Here is an 18,307-nt window from a genome sequence, read left to right as displayed (position 1 = left end):
TTTTTTTTCATCCTGGCTGACTTGACGCTGGTCGGGAAAGCTTTTTTCTCCCCTCAGGAAAGTGAATCTGGGTTAGTGACGACACTTCCCCCTCTCCTTGGATTTATCACCCAAAGTTTTTTTCCCTCAACAGGGCGCAGTGAAGTTTTCTCTTTTTCACCCACAAGTGAAAAAGCCACCATGTCTCCGCCGTCTCGACGGCTTCAGACGAAGCCCGTGATTACCTGTCTGAAGACTTTCCTCATCTCGTACAGTCTCATATTTTGGGTAAGTTGCCTGACATGTAATGGGGGACAACAAGCTAAGGCAACAATGGGCTAAGCGGCGATGCCAACGCTACGTGACATCATTTTCTCAAATCAGGGTCTGGGCTCGTCGCTGCTGCTCACATGTGAAGAAAATGTGCTGGAAAAAATGCTCATAATTCAAAGTAGACTGGGGTTTTGCGTTGAAATAAAGAACCACTTGTTGAAATTTCACCGACGCTAGGAGAGGCTGAAGCAGATGTTTTGTGTTGTGCAGCCACTCGGCGGCGCAAATCGTTACAACGATTCAGTGTGCGCAAAAAAACAAACGGCAGTGTTACTTTGTGCCACTGATTGAGACTGTAAACATTGTATCTAATGATAAGACTCCTATCGTGTAATGTTACCAGCTGTGTGGCGTTAATAGCTGCTGTACTAAGCAGGAAAGTCTAGATTAAACACCGCCATTCGTGCTTTTTTTTTCTACAATGTAAGTGCGACATATTTGGGAGAAAATGTAAGTTTATGTTGAAGAAATCAGTTGCTGACGTTTTTTCCCCTCGCAGCCATTACTCTTTGCACCGAGCAAACAGCCACCTCAGGCTTGCTAACACAAAGTTCACGTCGATGCTTTTATCTGGCCATTTATTGCTCTTGGTTGGATGAGCTGATGCCTCCCGTCAGACTAATGACTTGTGTGGGTAACGTTAAAGAGAAAGATGCTGAGCCGAGGAAACCACGGGCTGCTGCTGGCCCCAGGTGTGTTTTTAATAAAATGTTGACGGGTAAATATCATAAAATATCCGCATGCATAAAATATCTGACAATTGGAGTCCCTTTTCCTGACTGACACTAGTTTGCCTCAAGCCAAAGTAGAGTTTATGTGGCCATATAATCTAAAGAACTTGTTTATACACTGAAGATGCTAAATGTTAGTTACATATTCCTGATTTTAAGTTGCAGCCCCTTTTGCACAATCCACATCTCAGTTGTCCCAAAGCTTAAAAATCCTTCTGTAGCTCATCTACTTCTCTTTATCTACATCTCCTTTGTGATCGGTATAGATTCAATAAGGGAAATCAATAATGGCTGTTTCCTAGATTCACCTCATCAGTGTACTCAATGAAAAGAGGATGTGTCCCTAATATGTTGTATATTAACTGTAGATCAGTGTTCCCTCTGAGTAGCTGCATGCATATGAAGGGTTTCATTCCCAAATACTATAAATATATATAGAAACCTTTTGCTACCTGAATTTCATCAGGCAATATTTGAAAAACGTAAATGATTTTGCCCTCAAGAAATTTACTATTTCATAAGCAAATGTCTTAAGATGACTCCTAACTCCTAACAGTAACCCTTAATGTGCTTAACTTTCAAGTCAGCAGTCATTATGAGATGGTGGGTGTCATTTTATTTTACTTCTTTTAAATGCTGGATGTAATTTTGGAATGAAACTCTTTATATAAACCCTGGTTCGTACGCTGCAAAGCTCCATATTTTCACAGCTGTTTCTGCGAGGCCTCCTGACAGCTTTTTCTCTGAACGTGATAGAAGAGGTTAGCCGGTGTGTAATTAAGCGGGCTGGTTTGTGAGCCTTAAATCTCAGGTTTGCGTCTCAGAAGCAGCCTAAAAACCTCTTGATCAGTCTCCTTGATAGTGGAGCTGACTCGTCCCGCTGTCTCCCAGTTCACAGGAGTGATCCTGCTGGCGGTCGGCGTGTGGGGGAAGGTGAGCCTGGAGGCCTATTTCTCCCTGCCGTCTGACAAGAGCACCAACGCGCCATATGTCCTCATTGGGACCGGAGCCACCATCGTTATTTTCGGACTGTTCGGCTGCTTCGCTACATGCCGCGGAAGCCCATGGATGCTCAAACTGGTCAGTGCGGCGTTCAGTATTCCCCAGTACAAGTCAAACGTGGCCTTGTCTTGATAGTGCTTTGTTTACGGTTTGTTCCTTGCAGTATGCCATGTTCCTGACCTTGGTGTTCCTGGCTGAGCTTGTGGCTGGAATCTCAGGCTTCCTCTTCAGGCATGAGGTGAGTTACTGCAGAAAACACACACACACACACACACACACACAGAACAGCCAGCCAGAATCTAACCTCCTTTGTTTTGAATTGCCCAGATCAAGGCCATATTATCAGACGCCTATTCAAATGCTGTGGAGAACTACAATGGCACCGACAAACCAAGCACTGCAGTTGACACCATTCAAAGTACTGTAAGTGGGAGATTTGCCGTCGTATTAATGGTGTTGCTCTCATCTGACTTTAGATTATCTGTTTCTCTTTCTGTGTAAAGTAAAAGAATCTCTTTGGTTATATAAGCCCCATTTTTTTAAAAACCAGTAACGCCACTAACCAGAGACTTGCGGCCTGGAGTTTCAGTGCCAAGTCATTTGTTGAATACGGATAGCGCGTGGCCTGTCCCAGATGTCCAACACGGCCCTTTGTTGTCTGTCATTAAAAATGCTGACCCACTTTTGTGTTGCATAAAGACATTTGTTGCTGCATTGTCTTATTTGTTTTGTCTGCGCTTTAACATGTAGCTGAAGTGCTGCGGGAAGACGAATTACACCGACTGGATGGAGACCGCCTACTTTAAAGAGAACGGCATCCCTCCCAGCTGCTGTAAAGACGACGCTAACTGCACACCAGAAACCCTCAAAGACCCCGAGAAGGCTGGGAATGAGGTGTACAGAAAGGTGAGATCGCTGGATATTTGTGTCATTTAAATGGGTCGAATTAAGCAGAAAAAAGTGAGCACATCCAAAAAACTCACTGCAAGTGCTTGATCAAAAAATTGAGAAAAAGAGAAAAAGACAAAGAGGTAAAAATCCACACACTGTATTGATGTCTCCCAATAATTTTAATGTCAAGGCAACGTTTTGATCTTATAAAGATCTTCGTCAATTTAAATTATTCAGCTAAATCAAAGATTTTAGGTTAAGTGTGTGCTGGCAACAAGCAAGGTGATTGTTGTTTTGTTCCAAAATTATCTGACTGTGTTTGTTGTAAAAAGCTTGAAAGGCACTGTGTAAATCTTTATCTTTCTGTTTACGCAGGGTTGCTTCTCAGTGGTGACCAGCACGATGGAGTCCAACCTGGGAATCATCGCAGGAATCTCTTTCGGAATCGCATTCTTCCAGGTAGATCACACGTCGCCCTTTTGGATGTTTTTGTCTTGGAGCAAATGGCACGAAAATGTTGTTCTGCTGCTGGTTTAATACCGGAAGAACAGACATTCATTCGGTGTATCCTGCTATTGTGTATATTTTCTCACAAGTCAAATTTTTCTTTTTTTTCTTTCTTTTTATTTCCTTCCGCTCAGCTCATTGGAATATTCCTGGCCTGCTGCTTGTCTCGATACATAACCAACAACCAGTATGAGATGGTCTAGCAGTCTCCTTCCACAGGTGGGACCTTTTTTAATGGGATGCTGTCAAAGACGTTACACACTGGGAAACCGAACTATAATAGCTATTGGCGGGAGACTCATCTAATTTGTGTTTTATATCAAAAGATCAATATGAGTCAAAAGCACAGATTGTGAACTTCTGGTACCAATAAACAGAAGCTGAATCAGTCATTTCATCTAATGTCGAAATGTAAATATAAATTTGTTGTTTTACTCGATAACATGCCAGTGTCTAACAGTCTAACATGTTTTCTGTCTCTTCATAGGTTACTGATGGGCAGCTCCCGATGCAAACTGAGTTAATGGAATCTCTCATAATTTTAATATTGTGTGTGTGTGTGTGTGTGTTAGTTAATATCGTTTTAGAGAAGGGGAAAAAAAAACTCGCTGCTTCTTTTATTTGATCTCACTAATGGCAACCAAGCAGAAGGGAATATGTTTAAGGAAATCATAAGGGACAGTATTTGCAGTGTAGTTTCTCAAAAAAATAAAAAATAAAAAAAGGCACCTATATATTTTGTAGTTAATTTCTGTTGCTCCTGGGATTTCATTAAGGATTTCCACGAAGCATAGATGTTATTACATACATAGATGTTGTTACTTTTTCATTTCAGTTGACCGTTAACTCTACCAGTTTGTTAACATTTCCAGTTCTCAAAAAAAGTGTCTTTAGATATTGTGGCTGCCTTATTTTGTAATTCTGCTAAATTCTGTAGCTAAAGATATGAAAAATAGAAGAAGAATAAGCTAATAAATGTTCAAATTCTCCGCAACACTAAGTGAATTTCTGTGTACGTGAAACACATAGAGCCTAAGAAGTAGCCACCCTGAAATTGAACATGTGATTTACGCTAAGGAATCGGCAGTTGTATGGAAAATGGCACGGGCCTTATTAATTGTGTCGGCACAGCCATGGTCAGCTTCTTGGAAAGCTTGCGCTCCAACACTAATTGTCCTCATATTACAGTTGTCAGTGTTAAATTGTTATTCATTTGTGGATGCATGTGAAATACTTGAAAAATAAAGCTGAAATCCAGTATTTTTTACAGTGTATGTTTGTATGTGGCACAAGAATTTGCCTATCCTACAGTTGTTTTCCTCTACTTTCATCTAAAAAGTTGCAGAAAAATCCCTCTTCTAGGCTGGAGGACATATTACACCGATCCATTTCTTCTATGTAAAAGATGTGAAAGCCCTTTAGTTTTCCATTATGCAGGAAAACATTCACCGTGACACCACATAATGTTGAAGGACACTATAACAAAAATTCACGTTTCAAATATGTCATTTCTATACCTTAGGGAAGTGTGTTGGTATTAATTAACACTGACTGCTCCCTATAGGCAGAGAGAAGGGAGGGAGCTTGTCCTGTCCCTATTCTGCAAAGTCACACCAATGTACAGCGTGATATAGGATGAATATCTAAAGATAGAAAAGGTGACTAATAAGGTAGTTGTCTGTAGATCAGAGTGCATTTTTTGATTCAGAGGTTATGTCTATTGGCTTTTATAAAGCGCTTTTGCATGTAGAAATTCTGATAAATATGAGTCTATAAAGTCAGTTTCTCATTCATGTTTAATTCTCTGATTTCAAGCTTTGGATACACTAGTTTGTATACTGATTGGACTCTCCAAGGCCAATTAGCATGTGTATAGTCTTGAATTGGATAGTATTTCCCTCTAATACCAACAAGTAATAGGAGTTTGGCTTGGACACAGTGCAGTGTGTCTCTGTCCACCGTGTTGGTGGCACAGTAAACCTCAACAGAGTCCAGGCTGAGCTCACCCAGCAACCTCTGCCCGGGGTTCAAGATGAGACATGATTTGTTAGATGCAGTTGCACATAACAGCCTGACAAGCCATCCTGAATGTTGCAAGTTGTGATTACACCGCTGATCCGGTCTAGAATTGTATTTCTTAATCAGTGGGTTGCAAAATTGTTTTGACAATGGCCTCTCTACATGTACACATAAATAATTCCCACCAGACTTTTATATTACTAATAGGGACCAGCACTTCGATTTTAGAACTTTATGAGCAATTTCTGAAGTATTTCTCTCAAACTTTTTGCATGAACCTCCATTATGCATGTACTTGGTATTATTGGAAAGACAAACTATTACAGTATAATTTGGAGATACATGTTTCTGGAGTTCTATAAATGGATCCTGTCCCCATATTTTTTAACTTTTCTGGCCTGAATATGGTATTTATAAGTTAACTGTGACTGCTAGGAATAATACAGACAGAAAATTCCAGTGGTTGGATACTTCTAGGAGCCTAACGTCTCACATTAGATAGTAATATTCTCAAGATAGGTGTTTTGGGGGCCTTGAAATCTAGAAATGTGATTTTATTGATTCATTTTCAATCTTTTCAAATGGAGATTTTTTTCGTACTATAACTCCCTTTTCACCAGCTCCAGGCTGCACATCTTAACGACATCAGACATTAGAGTTGCAGTTATTTGGTTAATACCGTTTGGAGAGAAAGTTGTGTATAAATGTTGGTTGAACTGCACTGGGCTAATGGGCTAATTGACATGGGTCAAAGCAAATTCTTAAACTGAGTGAAAATAGGGGAATATGACATATAATCATCCTCATTTGTTTAGTAGGCCCCTCTTTTTATCAGATCTGTTGACATTTTTACTTATGGAGCAAAATATCAAGGGTCGGCCCGTTACCTCTGTGTTATAGGTTACTGTGACAAGTTTGTTTTTTTCTGTTGTCAGAGGTTTTCACAATGGAACAGTCTCACAATAAAATCTGCGGTAAGACAATCATCTGAATCAACCAACATCATATTGAGCGACTTGTGTGTCTTGTGATAGACGGCAATACAGGTTAACTTCCACAAGTGCAAAACATTAAATGGTGATGAGTGTTTCTGGTCAGAAGAGCCTGAGGTAGGCTACTACTACATCTCTAAGAAACCTTTTTAGGGCCTGACGTGGCTTTGGGGAAATGGCTTAGTCCAAACACCAGGCGGCAGTGTTGTGTAACATAATGATTCAGGGCTGAAGGCTGGTTACAGAGACCAGAGTATGAGGATATGATGCTGGTGAGAAGACACTGAACAAGTTCAAACGGGGCTGTGACTCACAGAGGATGCTATTGATGGATTGCTGCACTGATACTTAAAAAATGTGTTTGTGTCTTGACATGAAGCTAAATGACCTCAGATGCGCAAACCTGCACCTAAAACCTGATGCATGACGGTAAAAACGCTTGATGGAACCTTACAACTATGCAGCCTGGCATTAGTGTTGCCTACAGGCTACAGACGGCCTGGAAAAAAAAAAGGGGGAAGCAAGTAGGGTGCAGCTAATTGCCGACGAGCCCACAACAATATATTTGACGGCACTGATGATGCGGTTTGTCATTGGTCGGTTTTGGGTCAGATGCTGTGAGTGTCCGCCTCTCTCCTCCGTGTTACCCAATCGGCGCGGAGATGCGGTTAAAGCAGGGAGGGTGTCTGTTTTTTTCCAGCCCGGCGTGTCTCCTATAAAAGCAGCTTCCGCCGTCAGCGAGCCGGGGAAATTTTCACTTTTCTTCCCGGCGGGTGGTGTGCAGAGGCTGAGAAGATCTTGACTTGGTTTCTACAACCAACGCACCACCATCAAGAAAGCATTTCCTCAGGATACCTCGTGGTTCAGGTCAGTCGACGTTTTATTTCTCGGTCTCTAAAATTAATTGTTATATAAAATGTTTTTTAGTTGTAGGCAGTCAAGGTCATATTAATCTGATTTGAGCGTGATGGACGTTACAATGCGGCAAATTTGTGTCGGTTGGTCACCTATTCATCTAGTCCCCGACTCGAAATGCATTGTGGTTTTTCTGCCTCCGTATATGACTGCTTGTAGTCAGGTTAAGCCCTCGGGATAAAGTCTGAACTAGGTTAGGCTACCTCCTCTTCTCATGATGCGGCCTGCAACCTTGATGCACTCTGTTGTCTGCACAGTAACCTAGAAAGTAGTTTTTTTTTTGCCAGTGCTAAATGTTAAACCTTGTTTATTCTGGTGCGTCTGGCAGGAAGGCCTAGTTTTCCTCATGTTACACTGTTGGCAGGCCTGCAGACAGTGGAAACATCAGATCAAGCTGCAGCACCTGACACGCATTCTCACGTTTTCATCTCGTTTTCTTGCAGATCAACACCAAGCCACTCTGCCTTAACTCCACCTGCCTGACACAGCAACCAAACCCACCTAAAGCCTTCACCATGATGCAAATCAGCAGCGACTCGGCCAGCAACAAGCACTCCCTCATCAACGTCATGCACCGCTTTATCGCGGCGGCCAACAACATGGACGAAACCATCATGGTGCCCAGCCTGCTGCGGGACGTGCCGCTGGAGGAGCAGGCCGTCAGCCAGGTGGAGACCAACAACAACGAGCCGCCCTGCCCCAACAAGCAGAGGGACATGTACGAGCACTACCTCCTGCTCAAGTCCATCAAGAACGACATGGAGTGGGGCCTGCTGAAGAGGGAGATGAGCAGCGGCGCCAGCTTCCTGGAGATGGCCGTCAAGCAGGAGGAGCAGCAGCCGGTGACCGGGGATCTTCCTCTGGAGGACAACTCAGACCTGGAGGACCAGTTCCACTACCACCTCAGAGGACTGTTCGGCGTCCTGTCCAAACTCACGGTGCAGGCCGACCACCTCACCAACCGCTACAAGAGGGAAATTGGCGGGGGGAACTTCATGAGATAGAAGTCACACACCCAATTTATGTTTTTTTTTTTTTTTTAAAACCCCCTGGACTGCTTGACTTGCAACAGCAGGATGTGTGAGAAGGCCACGTCTCTCTGAAAAAAGATCTGAATGGACAGTGAACTGACCAGGGCAAACACCTTGTGACTTCTCTCACTCCTGTCTGAGTAGCGACACTCCAACCCACCCCCCACCCTTCTTGTTCCCCCCTCTCAGCTCCACTAAACATAACTGAAAACCAATGATGCCCACATGAGTCCCTGAGCCTGTAGGAAAAATGAATTCGGACTGTAACAAGGTGCTTTCGTTCATTGTCATTTCAAAGGGTTGATGGTTTGTGCTTATTGGTGGCTTACCGAGTTTGTATTTGCACCCAAGTCCAGATGATTCACAGCTCTGGTAGATAAGCAGGAACTTCCCCCCTGTCCACTTCAAATTTGAACATGAATTTGTCCAAACAAAACCAGGTGTGATTGTTGATAAAAGTCAAGGTTTCTGACTGTAGGAGAATTTGGAATGCTGGTTATTCTGTCCCTCCTTAAAATGCAAAAACTGCTATTTGACGCTGGGCTGAAGGGCCTTTATCAGAAGAGCTTTTTAGACATCTTGCTACTCGGTGTTTCTGTAACATGGCGTGCCTTGACTTTTTTATATACCTTCATGCCCTGTTCAGTTGCTTCCCATCTGGTCCCCCCCCCGCCCCCCCCCCCCCCACTGTCTGAATGCTTCAATGGTAATCAAGGTGTTGTAATGAAACGACTCATTTGTTTGTCCTTGCATATTGCAAAAATTTTTATATTGAGCAGAAATGCAGTACAACTGATAAATAAAGAATTAGAAAAACTAAGTTACTGGCTTACTTTGACTTTGTCCCTTACACAAGAAGGGGTTTAGAGAAGTGGATTGTCCTCTTCCTGTTTTTTTTTTTTTTGTTTTTTTTTCTTAGGTAAAAACATGGGCTTTACTGGAATGTGGGTGATTCATTTTGACACGCCATAACATGAATCGCACTGCATAAAGTCACTGTTTACTTTGCCCAGTACATGATCCTTTTTACTGTTTGAAATGCAGGGCAAGTCTAACAACTGTTATGCAATGTTGGATTTCAAGGGTTTAAGTAGTGCCTTAACTGGTAAGGATTTACCTGAGGGAGAAAATGCAAAAGGATCATGCTGTACTCGAAGGGTATTTGTTACCTTCAGACTCTCTCTATCGTTTTAGCTCATTCATTTCCATTTGTGCAAATGACTGCTCGCGCTGATAAGGAGAGGAAGTTACTAGAGAGCTTATGCTGCAGGAATTGTCGGAATACAATAATATCGCAATTACTGTTCTGCAGCATTTGGATATACTGCAATATCCTGCAGTTTGCCTTTTTGGAAGTAAAAGCTAAAACCCCTGGGGAAATTTTCCCTTACTATGGAGTTTAAAAGCTATGATTGACTTTAAAGAACTCAAAATTATGGCATCTTAGTCATTTTCTTACTCTTGATCTGCAATATTCTAAGTATTCAAATATTTGTCACTTATTTGGTTTTCACCGGCTGCAGTACATGCTGTAAATGAATGGCCTTTTGACAAGCATCATTGTGGTTTTTCATTTGCAGCCTTTGAAATTCAAATAAAAACATTTGCATAATATATTATACTGTCGTGTTTCCCCATCCCCAATGGTGAGGTGGACTGTGCTTAGTTTTACAGAAATTCACTTTACTGACACCACAGTGAAGAGCTTTTCCAAAGTCAGATTGTCCTGTGGATTAGACTTTTAGATTATTTTAAGGTTCTTTAATCTCTGTACTAGGTAACATTAGACCATTACATGCCTTATGTGTCTAATGAAGTTAACTCAAGACAAAATCATGTTAACCTGTCCTGACAAATGAGCGGTAACGGTGTATTTTGTTTATATTAGTTCTCATAGGGCAGCAGAGTTGTTAACCCATTTTGTGAAAGTTGTAGCTGTATGATGATAACCATATTGACACTGTTGTATGCCATATGATCATAAAATAACAGACTGGCACAAACACCTGCAGTTCACAACCTTTTTTGGTGGTTATTTCCCTTCATAATCTAATAATTCTGTTGACATTTTAACAGCAGACTATTAATCTCAAAGGGTAGAAATAATGGGTTAAAGAAGGCTATAAAAGGCATAGGGAACACTGACTCATCAGACATGATAGATAAGAGTTTATTTTGGTGAGACAACAAACTTGATTAAAAAAAAAAATGGCTCTGTGGTGGCAGAGAGACACAACCTCTAAAACCTCTGGAGTAGTAGTAGAGTATCAATCACAGATTTCAATGACACAAACATTTCCTGCAATTTTACGTCAAATTGAACATGTTAGCGATTCTGTATGAATGAACAAACCATTAAATTGCTATATATTTTGCTCAAAGTGGTTGCCCTCACCAGCTGCCACATCTATCCATCACTCTCTGAAACCCTCCCCTTAGCAACAGCTCCACCAAGAGTAGCCAATCCGGTAACAAAGGCTTTTTTTCCTCCCTCTCAAAGGCACAGCAGTGATTAAGAGATTGTAGTGTGGTGAAGGGCATCCAGAAAGAGAGTGGAGGGCAGTGATGGTTGTGCAGGGAGAAAGGACCAGACTACCGGTGATCCTCTGACCAGACAGAGAGCATGATGGGACTGGGAGCTTGCATAAAAGGATCAAGAATTGCCCGAGCCTTGTGGTGCGAGGCTGCGGTCCTCCTCTCTTTTCACTCACAATGGACCATAGAAATGGCTGCAAATCAAAATGGCTGTGTTGGTCAATCCTTCAGCCCACTCAAGTGAACTGGGTCAACCGCACACTGGCGACAGCTGGCCAGGCGGTTAATATGAATAGAAATGGGTTTTTATTATTATTTCAAGATTCTAGACTGATCTGTTTTAATCTGTTGATCTGTTGATTTCATTTTCATTCATTTCATTTTTGCTTTAGAAATTGCCTAGAATTTGCCTGGGAATAAATTGCTCCGTTGCGCGTTCTAACAAACCAAATATCAAAGGGCCTGGCCCATGACGTTGATATTCTCTGTAAATCAGATATGACTAGACAACTACTGAGCCCCTTCCTAGCATTCACGAGTCTCCCAAGTCACGTTAATGTCTTGAGGAAACCTGAGAGCGAAAGGCTGCAACCAATCGCCTGTATTTCAGGTTTGAGACGGCTCCAGTTGTAAGGATGTGCTCAGTTTCACCGCGCTCAGCAGTTGTTTAGAGGGTGCGTGACGCATCAAAGTCCACTGGCTGGATTACACTCTAAAACACTAGATGGCATTTCATGGGCAATTTATGACTATGGAAACCTACTTTAATTTGATTGATCATGATTGCGTCAACTCCGACTGTAGTATAAAAATCAAGCCTCCAATGTGTTTAGATGTGTGTGATAATGCCATTGGGTTTGCCACTGGGTTTTAACAACATTGACAATGAACTTGAACTTGAACTTGAACTTGTGGTACGGAGCTGTGGTGAGTGTGTTGTAAGGGGTTACAGATGCAGTGCAATGTGACCAAGAGGGAGTTGGAGCACAGAGCTTGGGACATCGGAGACATTTGGCGTTGAATGGCCTCTCATGGGTCTGTGTGGTTGGCAGGTCCCCCCCACCCCCCTACCCCCCTCCCCCCCTCCTCCCCTCCCCTCGCCCCATGGGCCAGCACCAGACTGCGTGATCACACAGACAAGACTTTGCCAGACAACGGTAGAGCCTGCCATCCCCTCTCAGCCAGCTGCCCTGTCCTCAACAGCGCTGACTGCTGAGGTGTTGCTTCACGGCTGTAATACTCTTACCTGACATTGGCAAAGTGCAGCGCCAGACTGCCACTCAGACAGGGCACAGATCATTATCTTTATGATGTAGGTCAAAACAAGCTGGACAGGTGCAGAAGGGCAATATCTAAGAGTTGATACACGTGATTCTAAAAAAAGGCCCATATCTTTTTAGCAGTGCAACTGTATCTACTATTTGATATTCCTGGTTGGCACACCTACACCCTATTTCCCGTTATCAGTTGCCCACCCAGTTTAGTCTGCACTTTACTATGGCAACAGCACTGCTCCCAGAGTAAACACCAGGATCTATTGACTATGTTGTTTGCTTTTAAGTCCTGGCACGTTTGAATAAACCTCTGAGTTAGCAAGCTGTGGAGCAGACAAAAGAAGCAAGCAGGCCTCTGACTGTCATTGCTTGAGACTGTAAGTGAATGTGGATAGTACTAAGAGGACTTTTTGCTAAACTTAAGTGACCATATCAAGGGGCCTTTCGAATAGATGTAAGGGAACATGAAAACACATCATTCTAAACTGAGATTGTTTTTTAATTGGAGGAAGTTTAGTGTTTTGTAATATAATGTATACATGCAGCATGGAGTTAGCGCTGCTAGGCATTGCCATGACGTAAAATCTGGTGTGAGAGCGGGCAAAGCCTCCATCACTGTGCATGACTTAGACTTACAATATGCTGCTCTGTGCTGCAGACGTAATGAGAACCAGCATGCTCTATCAAGTCATTAGCATTTCTGTGAATTGAAGAGCAGCAAGGCTGCAGAAAGAAAGCTGAGAAATTGCTGCTGGGTATTCCCATGAAGAGAACAGAGTCTTTTTCAGTAAGTAATCTCTGTGAGTTTTATCCCCATAGCTCAAGGAGTCTGTCCTCAAGACATGCATGATGTAAGACAATAAAGTAATATTATCAGCAAATTCATACAAACATTTACAAGAATATAGTAGAATATAATTTCTCAATTTAAAGGTATTTATTTTTCTGTATTGTCTGGTAATATATACACACTTCAGGAAGGGCTGGTGAATGCTGCACTTTAATCTTTGGCTGTCTACTATCGCACAGCCACTTCATTACTGCAGGCCAATCAACCTTCACAATTTATTTTTTTCTTTTTACAACTTTTGATCTGTGCCAGAACAAGATTCTGTTAACAGAATCTTGTTAACATCTATATAACTTAGAGAATTCATTTTTGATATCTCGCTTGTATCGATCTCATTGACATGAGCTCAACAAGATAAATAAATATCAATAGTCAGATTCCCATCTGCACTCTTCTGACAATGGACTTGAGCAAATGTTTCCTGTTGACCTTCTGTAGAAGCAATTGTTTTTTCCAAGATATTGTGATGTTTATTAACAAGTGATTGAAATGAAGTTAATGAAAACAGTTATAATTTTGTGTTTTCAATATGAAATGCTTTCCAAATAATATAATGGTGTTATTAAATGGTGGATGACTGCTAAAAATCTCCCCAAATATGAGTAAAGTGATATTGTTTACCAACAGCCAGTTTTCTGCCAGATTACAGATTATCATGTACACTCTGAAGTGAAAAAAACAGGCTTTGTTTCTGTTGGATTCTATGTGGACTTTGAATGGTGATCAGTGAAGATAGCAACATGTTATCTAATGTCTGTTTTGTTTTTTTCATTTTCTAGTTTCATAATACGACAACCTGGCAGCTACAGTGTTGTCATTAGCTCCGTCAGTGTGAAAGTGGCTATCTCCTCATTTAGCCGTAGATTAGCCATAACTCTTTTGTCTTGGCAGCTTTGGACGCAGCTGTGAAGCCGGGAACACCATGTTCTCTTTTAGACAGATGCTTTCCCGCTGAGCTGCTTCAACGCAGAGCCAGCCCCCCCTTGCTCTCTCTTTCCCCCCCCCTAGTTTTCGATAGGACGGACCTGAGCTGCACTATAAAATCCTCTTGTAAGGGCATGTACTGTATATCAGTGTTTATGTAATTGGTAAAGGAATCCAACTGTCTGCTGTTTTGGCTTAAAAAAAACAGCATCAAAGGTCTTCCTTACTGGTAAACCATTGTCTTCATACATGGTTGAATTTGCTGAATTCACTCAGAGATTAAGGCAGATCTTTGTAAAAAAAACTCCCTACTGTTTTACTCACACAGCCCCATAGGACAAGTCAGGACAGCTTGGCAGTCACCGCTGAAAACCAGGCCAGCATGATCAGTATGTTCTGTGCAGAGCATATAGAGGTGGAATGTATAAGGTTATGTAAGAGGCAAGTGGGCGTGGAGTCCAGCTGGAGCTGCTTACTGCCTGACACACACTGTCTCTCAGAGCGAACAATCCCCTCTGCCCCGGCCCGGGCCTCGTCCTCTGCTTACACTACTCTGCTTGCATTGTCTCTGCCTAACGTCTAACCCTATCCCATTCTGTGCCGTTTATATAGGTCAGTACAACCTTCCGCCTGTCACTGCAGCCGTGCACCCACGGTTGTTCCCCCATCTTAATCCTGGAGAGTCTGTTAAAAACAACACAAGGACAATCCATGCAAATTGTGCTCACTCACACAAAACCAGGACGTTGTTTTTTTTAAAGATGCCCTGGATGTTACTATTGTGTTTGTATCGTGTGACTTTTGAGAGTGGATTTCTCTTACCATTTCCCAAAGGCTATCTCTGTAAACTGTACACCGATACTGAAATGCCACTGTGTCCCTCCAGGAATCGGTTTACCCTAATTGTCAGGTAGGGACGTGATAACAATCAGCCTCGCTCCTTGATGCCGAAACCCTCTGTTCTCAGTGGGAAACACGGCCAGATAAAGAGGTGAGCTCTCCGCAGGTCAATGCCTCTGTCCATCCCTGGCCGGCTATTTCATTTAATCTAATCTGCAAGGCAAGCAGGAGACAATGGCACGACTGTGTGTGTGTGTGTGTGTGTGTGTGTGTGTGTGGGCATGTGTGCTTGTCTGCCTGAGTTTGTGCATTTGTTCGTGTGTGTGTGTGTGTGTGTGTGTGTGTGTTCAGTGGGCAAGTCAGCGATTCCACAGTGACTTACACAAGGCTTGTATTGTCAGTGGAGCCACTGGAAAACTATACAATCTACAGAAAACACACGGATCACATAACAGAAAACAGAATGTTGATTTGCCTCTTGTAGCTGAATCTTTATCTTTCAAAGTGAGGCTCTTGGGGTTATCAAGTTCTTTTGTAACCTGGCAAGAACCCAACATGACAACAAACAAGCACCCCACATTATTTTAGACTTTCACACAGTATTTGGATTTGCTCAACCTTTATCTAGTTAGGAATACAAAGGGCAAAGTGTCTCAATATTAATCAGATTTCATAAATAGGTCTGGATGACAGGGGTCTGTTGGGCACGTGCAGACGGACTGAGTGTTGACTAGATACTGGGGTGAACTGAAGTCTCTGGCCAAGGTCAGTTCATTGCAACATAAAGCGGGGCAATGCATGACAGTGTGTTTTCCCCCCCGGTTTATATTTAGAAGTGGTGCATGAACCAACAAGTCAGAGATAGCAACAGATTAGACGCCGTTAGAGGTCTGGATATTAATACTGGCCAAGGACCCTTTGGCAGCTAGCGCAGACACTGTACACTCATGCTTACAGTCACAGTATATTTCAAAGCAGTGCCATGGGATGTATGATTTGTCTATTTTCTACAGTGCCGTTGACAAAGACATACAACAGACTCCTGCAGACATTCCTCGCTGCGGGGAGAACACATTCATCTAAATCTTGCTGATCAAAACAAAAGGAACTACACTCTCATGGGATGAAATTAAATTCTCTCTCAAGCACTAAAAGCGTCCACAAAGTCCAAAGAACAGTTCAGACGGATTGCACCGTCTACTTGAGCGCGTTTAAGATTCTGGTCAACACTTGACAGAGTGATATGGTGAGTTGTTTTCAATAGGAGAGGAGAGAAAAGGAAGTATCTAGGCTGAGCTTCAGATGCAAGCTAAGTGAACAGGACTTCCCCCTTGTGGCTTTTTTCAAAGAGGACTGTTACATAAGCCAAACCCAAGGGTTTGTACAAAGACAAGACAGACGCCCTCTTTGAACCCGAGGGAATGTGGGGGATATTTCGAAGAACTAATTTTTCATAATATAACAGAAATCAAAAGCAAAAGCATCAATAACAGTATTCTGAAAAGCCTCTCCAATAGCATGTTGACATATCTTGCTTAGATTATATTAAAAGGACATAACAACTAAGATTTGGTGAGAAACATTTTCTACAACATTTTCTTTGCCTTTGCAAATGGATAAATGTCTGGTACCATTCATTCTGTAATATTTGAAGTAGAAGTTAATAATGAGGTCACATAAATATTCATAATCTGTTGTACAAATCTTTACTTTTCCTCTGGTTCTTTTGAGTCAACAGGGCCTCCATATACGAACAATACACAACTTCGCCCAGCTCCCCTCTCTTCCTCTTTTCATGTCAGTCTGTCAGTAGGTCTTGTAGAGACTTGCCCTCATTTTGAACCAATCAGAATCCGCTGCCCCACAACAGAAGGCCAATGAGCAGCGCGGCACGGCAGGGGCTTGGTGAGGGGGCGGACCTGACAGCTGAACTTCATGTATGATGTAATGAAGCTTATGATTTACAGGGCCAGCAGTCAGGCTTCCCAAGACTGCTAAACCCTCAGCGAAATATGATTACTTCCTTGCAATGGCTGCGACTGTCTGGATAATCATCACTAAGAACAGGCAATATCTGACAGAGAATAAAACCACTGTGGACTTTAAATCTTGAAAGCAGCTACTGAACTCATACTTAATGTATTTTAAAATGCATACTTCATGTACAATTGTAAGTAGGTTACATAAAACATTCATCAATTAAAAACCTAGACGAAACGGGCTTGAAACTGGGAGCAGCCACATGCTATCTGTTGAGAGATAAACCTGGCTGCAGCGCAGAGACTGAACTCTAGTAACCTCATGGGTACTGCACAGGTTACAGTGTTGGGACGATCTGTACCATGAGGCCCTGCGAGGGGCTCTGTGGGGTATGTCATGTCCCAGTACAATGCAGCACCTCAGTGTTTTTACATGTACACGGTTAAATCATAGAGGCCCATGTATTCTCAGGGAAATGTTGAATTCTATTACTTTAGTTTAGATATTTCAGCTGCACTCCTCAACTCCAGCTTTAGTAATAGAAATATTGCTCACTTTATAGTAGGCTGATCTTTGATTTGCATTCCTTAATTGTATCCAGGCTTTTAGATGGAAAATACCGAGAGGCAACTTTGCCAGAATCAATTTCTCACTGCCTTTACCCAGAGGATAAAAATAAGGGAAATGAAGCAAGTCAAAAGTGCATTGCTAAATGTGATTTTTCAGCATTTCTATCAATTTTAAGTGTTATATACTGCCACATTCAATGTCACTCTAGTCTTCACCTTAATAGATAATTGATGGCAACTAAATATCACTGAAGTAGAGGCACTTTACTTTCCAGGTATGGGCATATCATAAAGTTCAGTTAAGTTCACAGGACAGCTTTTACGTGGATAGCATATCTGTACGTGCATTTGCTCACCGAGGGCAGACTCGCCCAACCCAAGATTACCAGGGGCCTTGCAGCTCAACAGAAGTCATAAAGTTTCTCACATGATGCCACCTCCTGGTTCAGAGCTCAAATAATTTGGCTCAGTTACTTCACTCAGTGAGGCTCCAAAATGTGTGGAACAGCAGCAGCTTAACAGAAAAAGCTATAGAAAAGCAGTTACATCTAGGTTTTTGCTATGTATTTTTGTGCTTTTGTGGTACTCTCTTTAACCAATATAATCTTATACATACAATACAAATCTAGGTAATCTACTGTATGTAATATGCCTCCATTTTTTATTTTCAAGTAACAAAACAGTAATCCAATGTGAAGTGGAATGCCAGTGTCAGAGAAGTCACCAGTAACTCATGAATTTATGCACATGGGTAACAGATACAAAAAAGAAAAAAAAAGCAGGCAACAGATCGCTCCTTTCAGTTTCACTGCTTACTGAGTCTCTGTCATTGGTTCCCTCTAGTGGACATAATCAAAGCCAGACCATATCTTACTGACAGAATGAAGTCTCACGTTATGACTCTTCAAATCTCCCAATCACACTAATTATAATGA

General features: G+C 42.1%; 2 protein-coding genes across 2 annotated transcripts; both read left to right on the top strand.

The window, feature by feature from the left end:
* The first annotated feature begins 20 nt into the window (after positions 1-20).
* tspan6 (tetraspanin 6) lies at positions 21-4,703 on the top strand. The gene is made up of 8 exons (XM_071916165.2): positions 21-267; positions 1,935-2,123; positions 2,209-2,283; positions 2,373-2,468; positions 2,796-2,951; positions 3,312-3,395; positions 3,578-3,662; positions 3,931-4,703. Exons 1-7 carry the CDS (start codon positions 181-183, stop codon positions 3,644-3,646), a joined length of 756 nt encoding a protein of 251 aa, XP_071772266.1. The 5' UTR covers positions 21-180; the 3' UTR covers positions 3,647-3,662; positions 3,931-4,703.
* A 2,501-nt stretch (positions 4,704-7,204) lies between these two features.
* Positions 7,205-9,220, top strand: mid1ip1l (MID1 interacting protein 1, like). The gene is made up of 2 exons (XM_071916162.2): positions 7,205-7,321; positions 7,813-9,220. Exon 2 carries the CDS (start codon positions 7,885-7,887, stop codon positions 8,371-8,373), a length of 489 nt encoding a protein of 162 aa, XP_071772263.1. The 5' UTR covers positions 7,205-7,321; positions 7,813-7,884; the 3' UTR covers positions 8,374-9,220.
* The last annotated feature ends 9,087 nt before the right edge of the window (positions 9,221-18,307 follow it).

Source organism: Centroberyx gerrardi, chromosome 16 (genome assembly GCF_048128805.1).
Source record: "Centroberyx gerrardi isolate f3 chromosome 16, fCenGer3.hap1.cur.20231027, whole genome shotgun sequence".
NCBI lineage: Eukaryota > Metazoa > Chordata > Actinopteri > Beryciformes > Berycidae > Centroberyx > Centroberyx gerrardi.
This window is presented reverse-complemented; position numbering and strand designations above follow the sequence as displayed.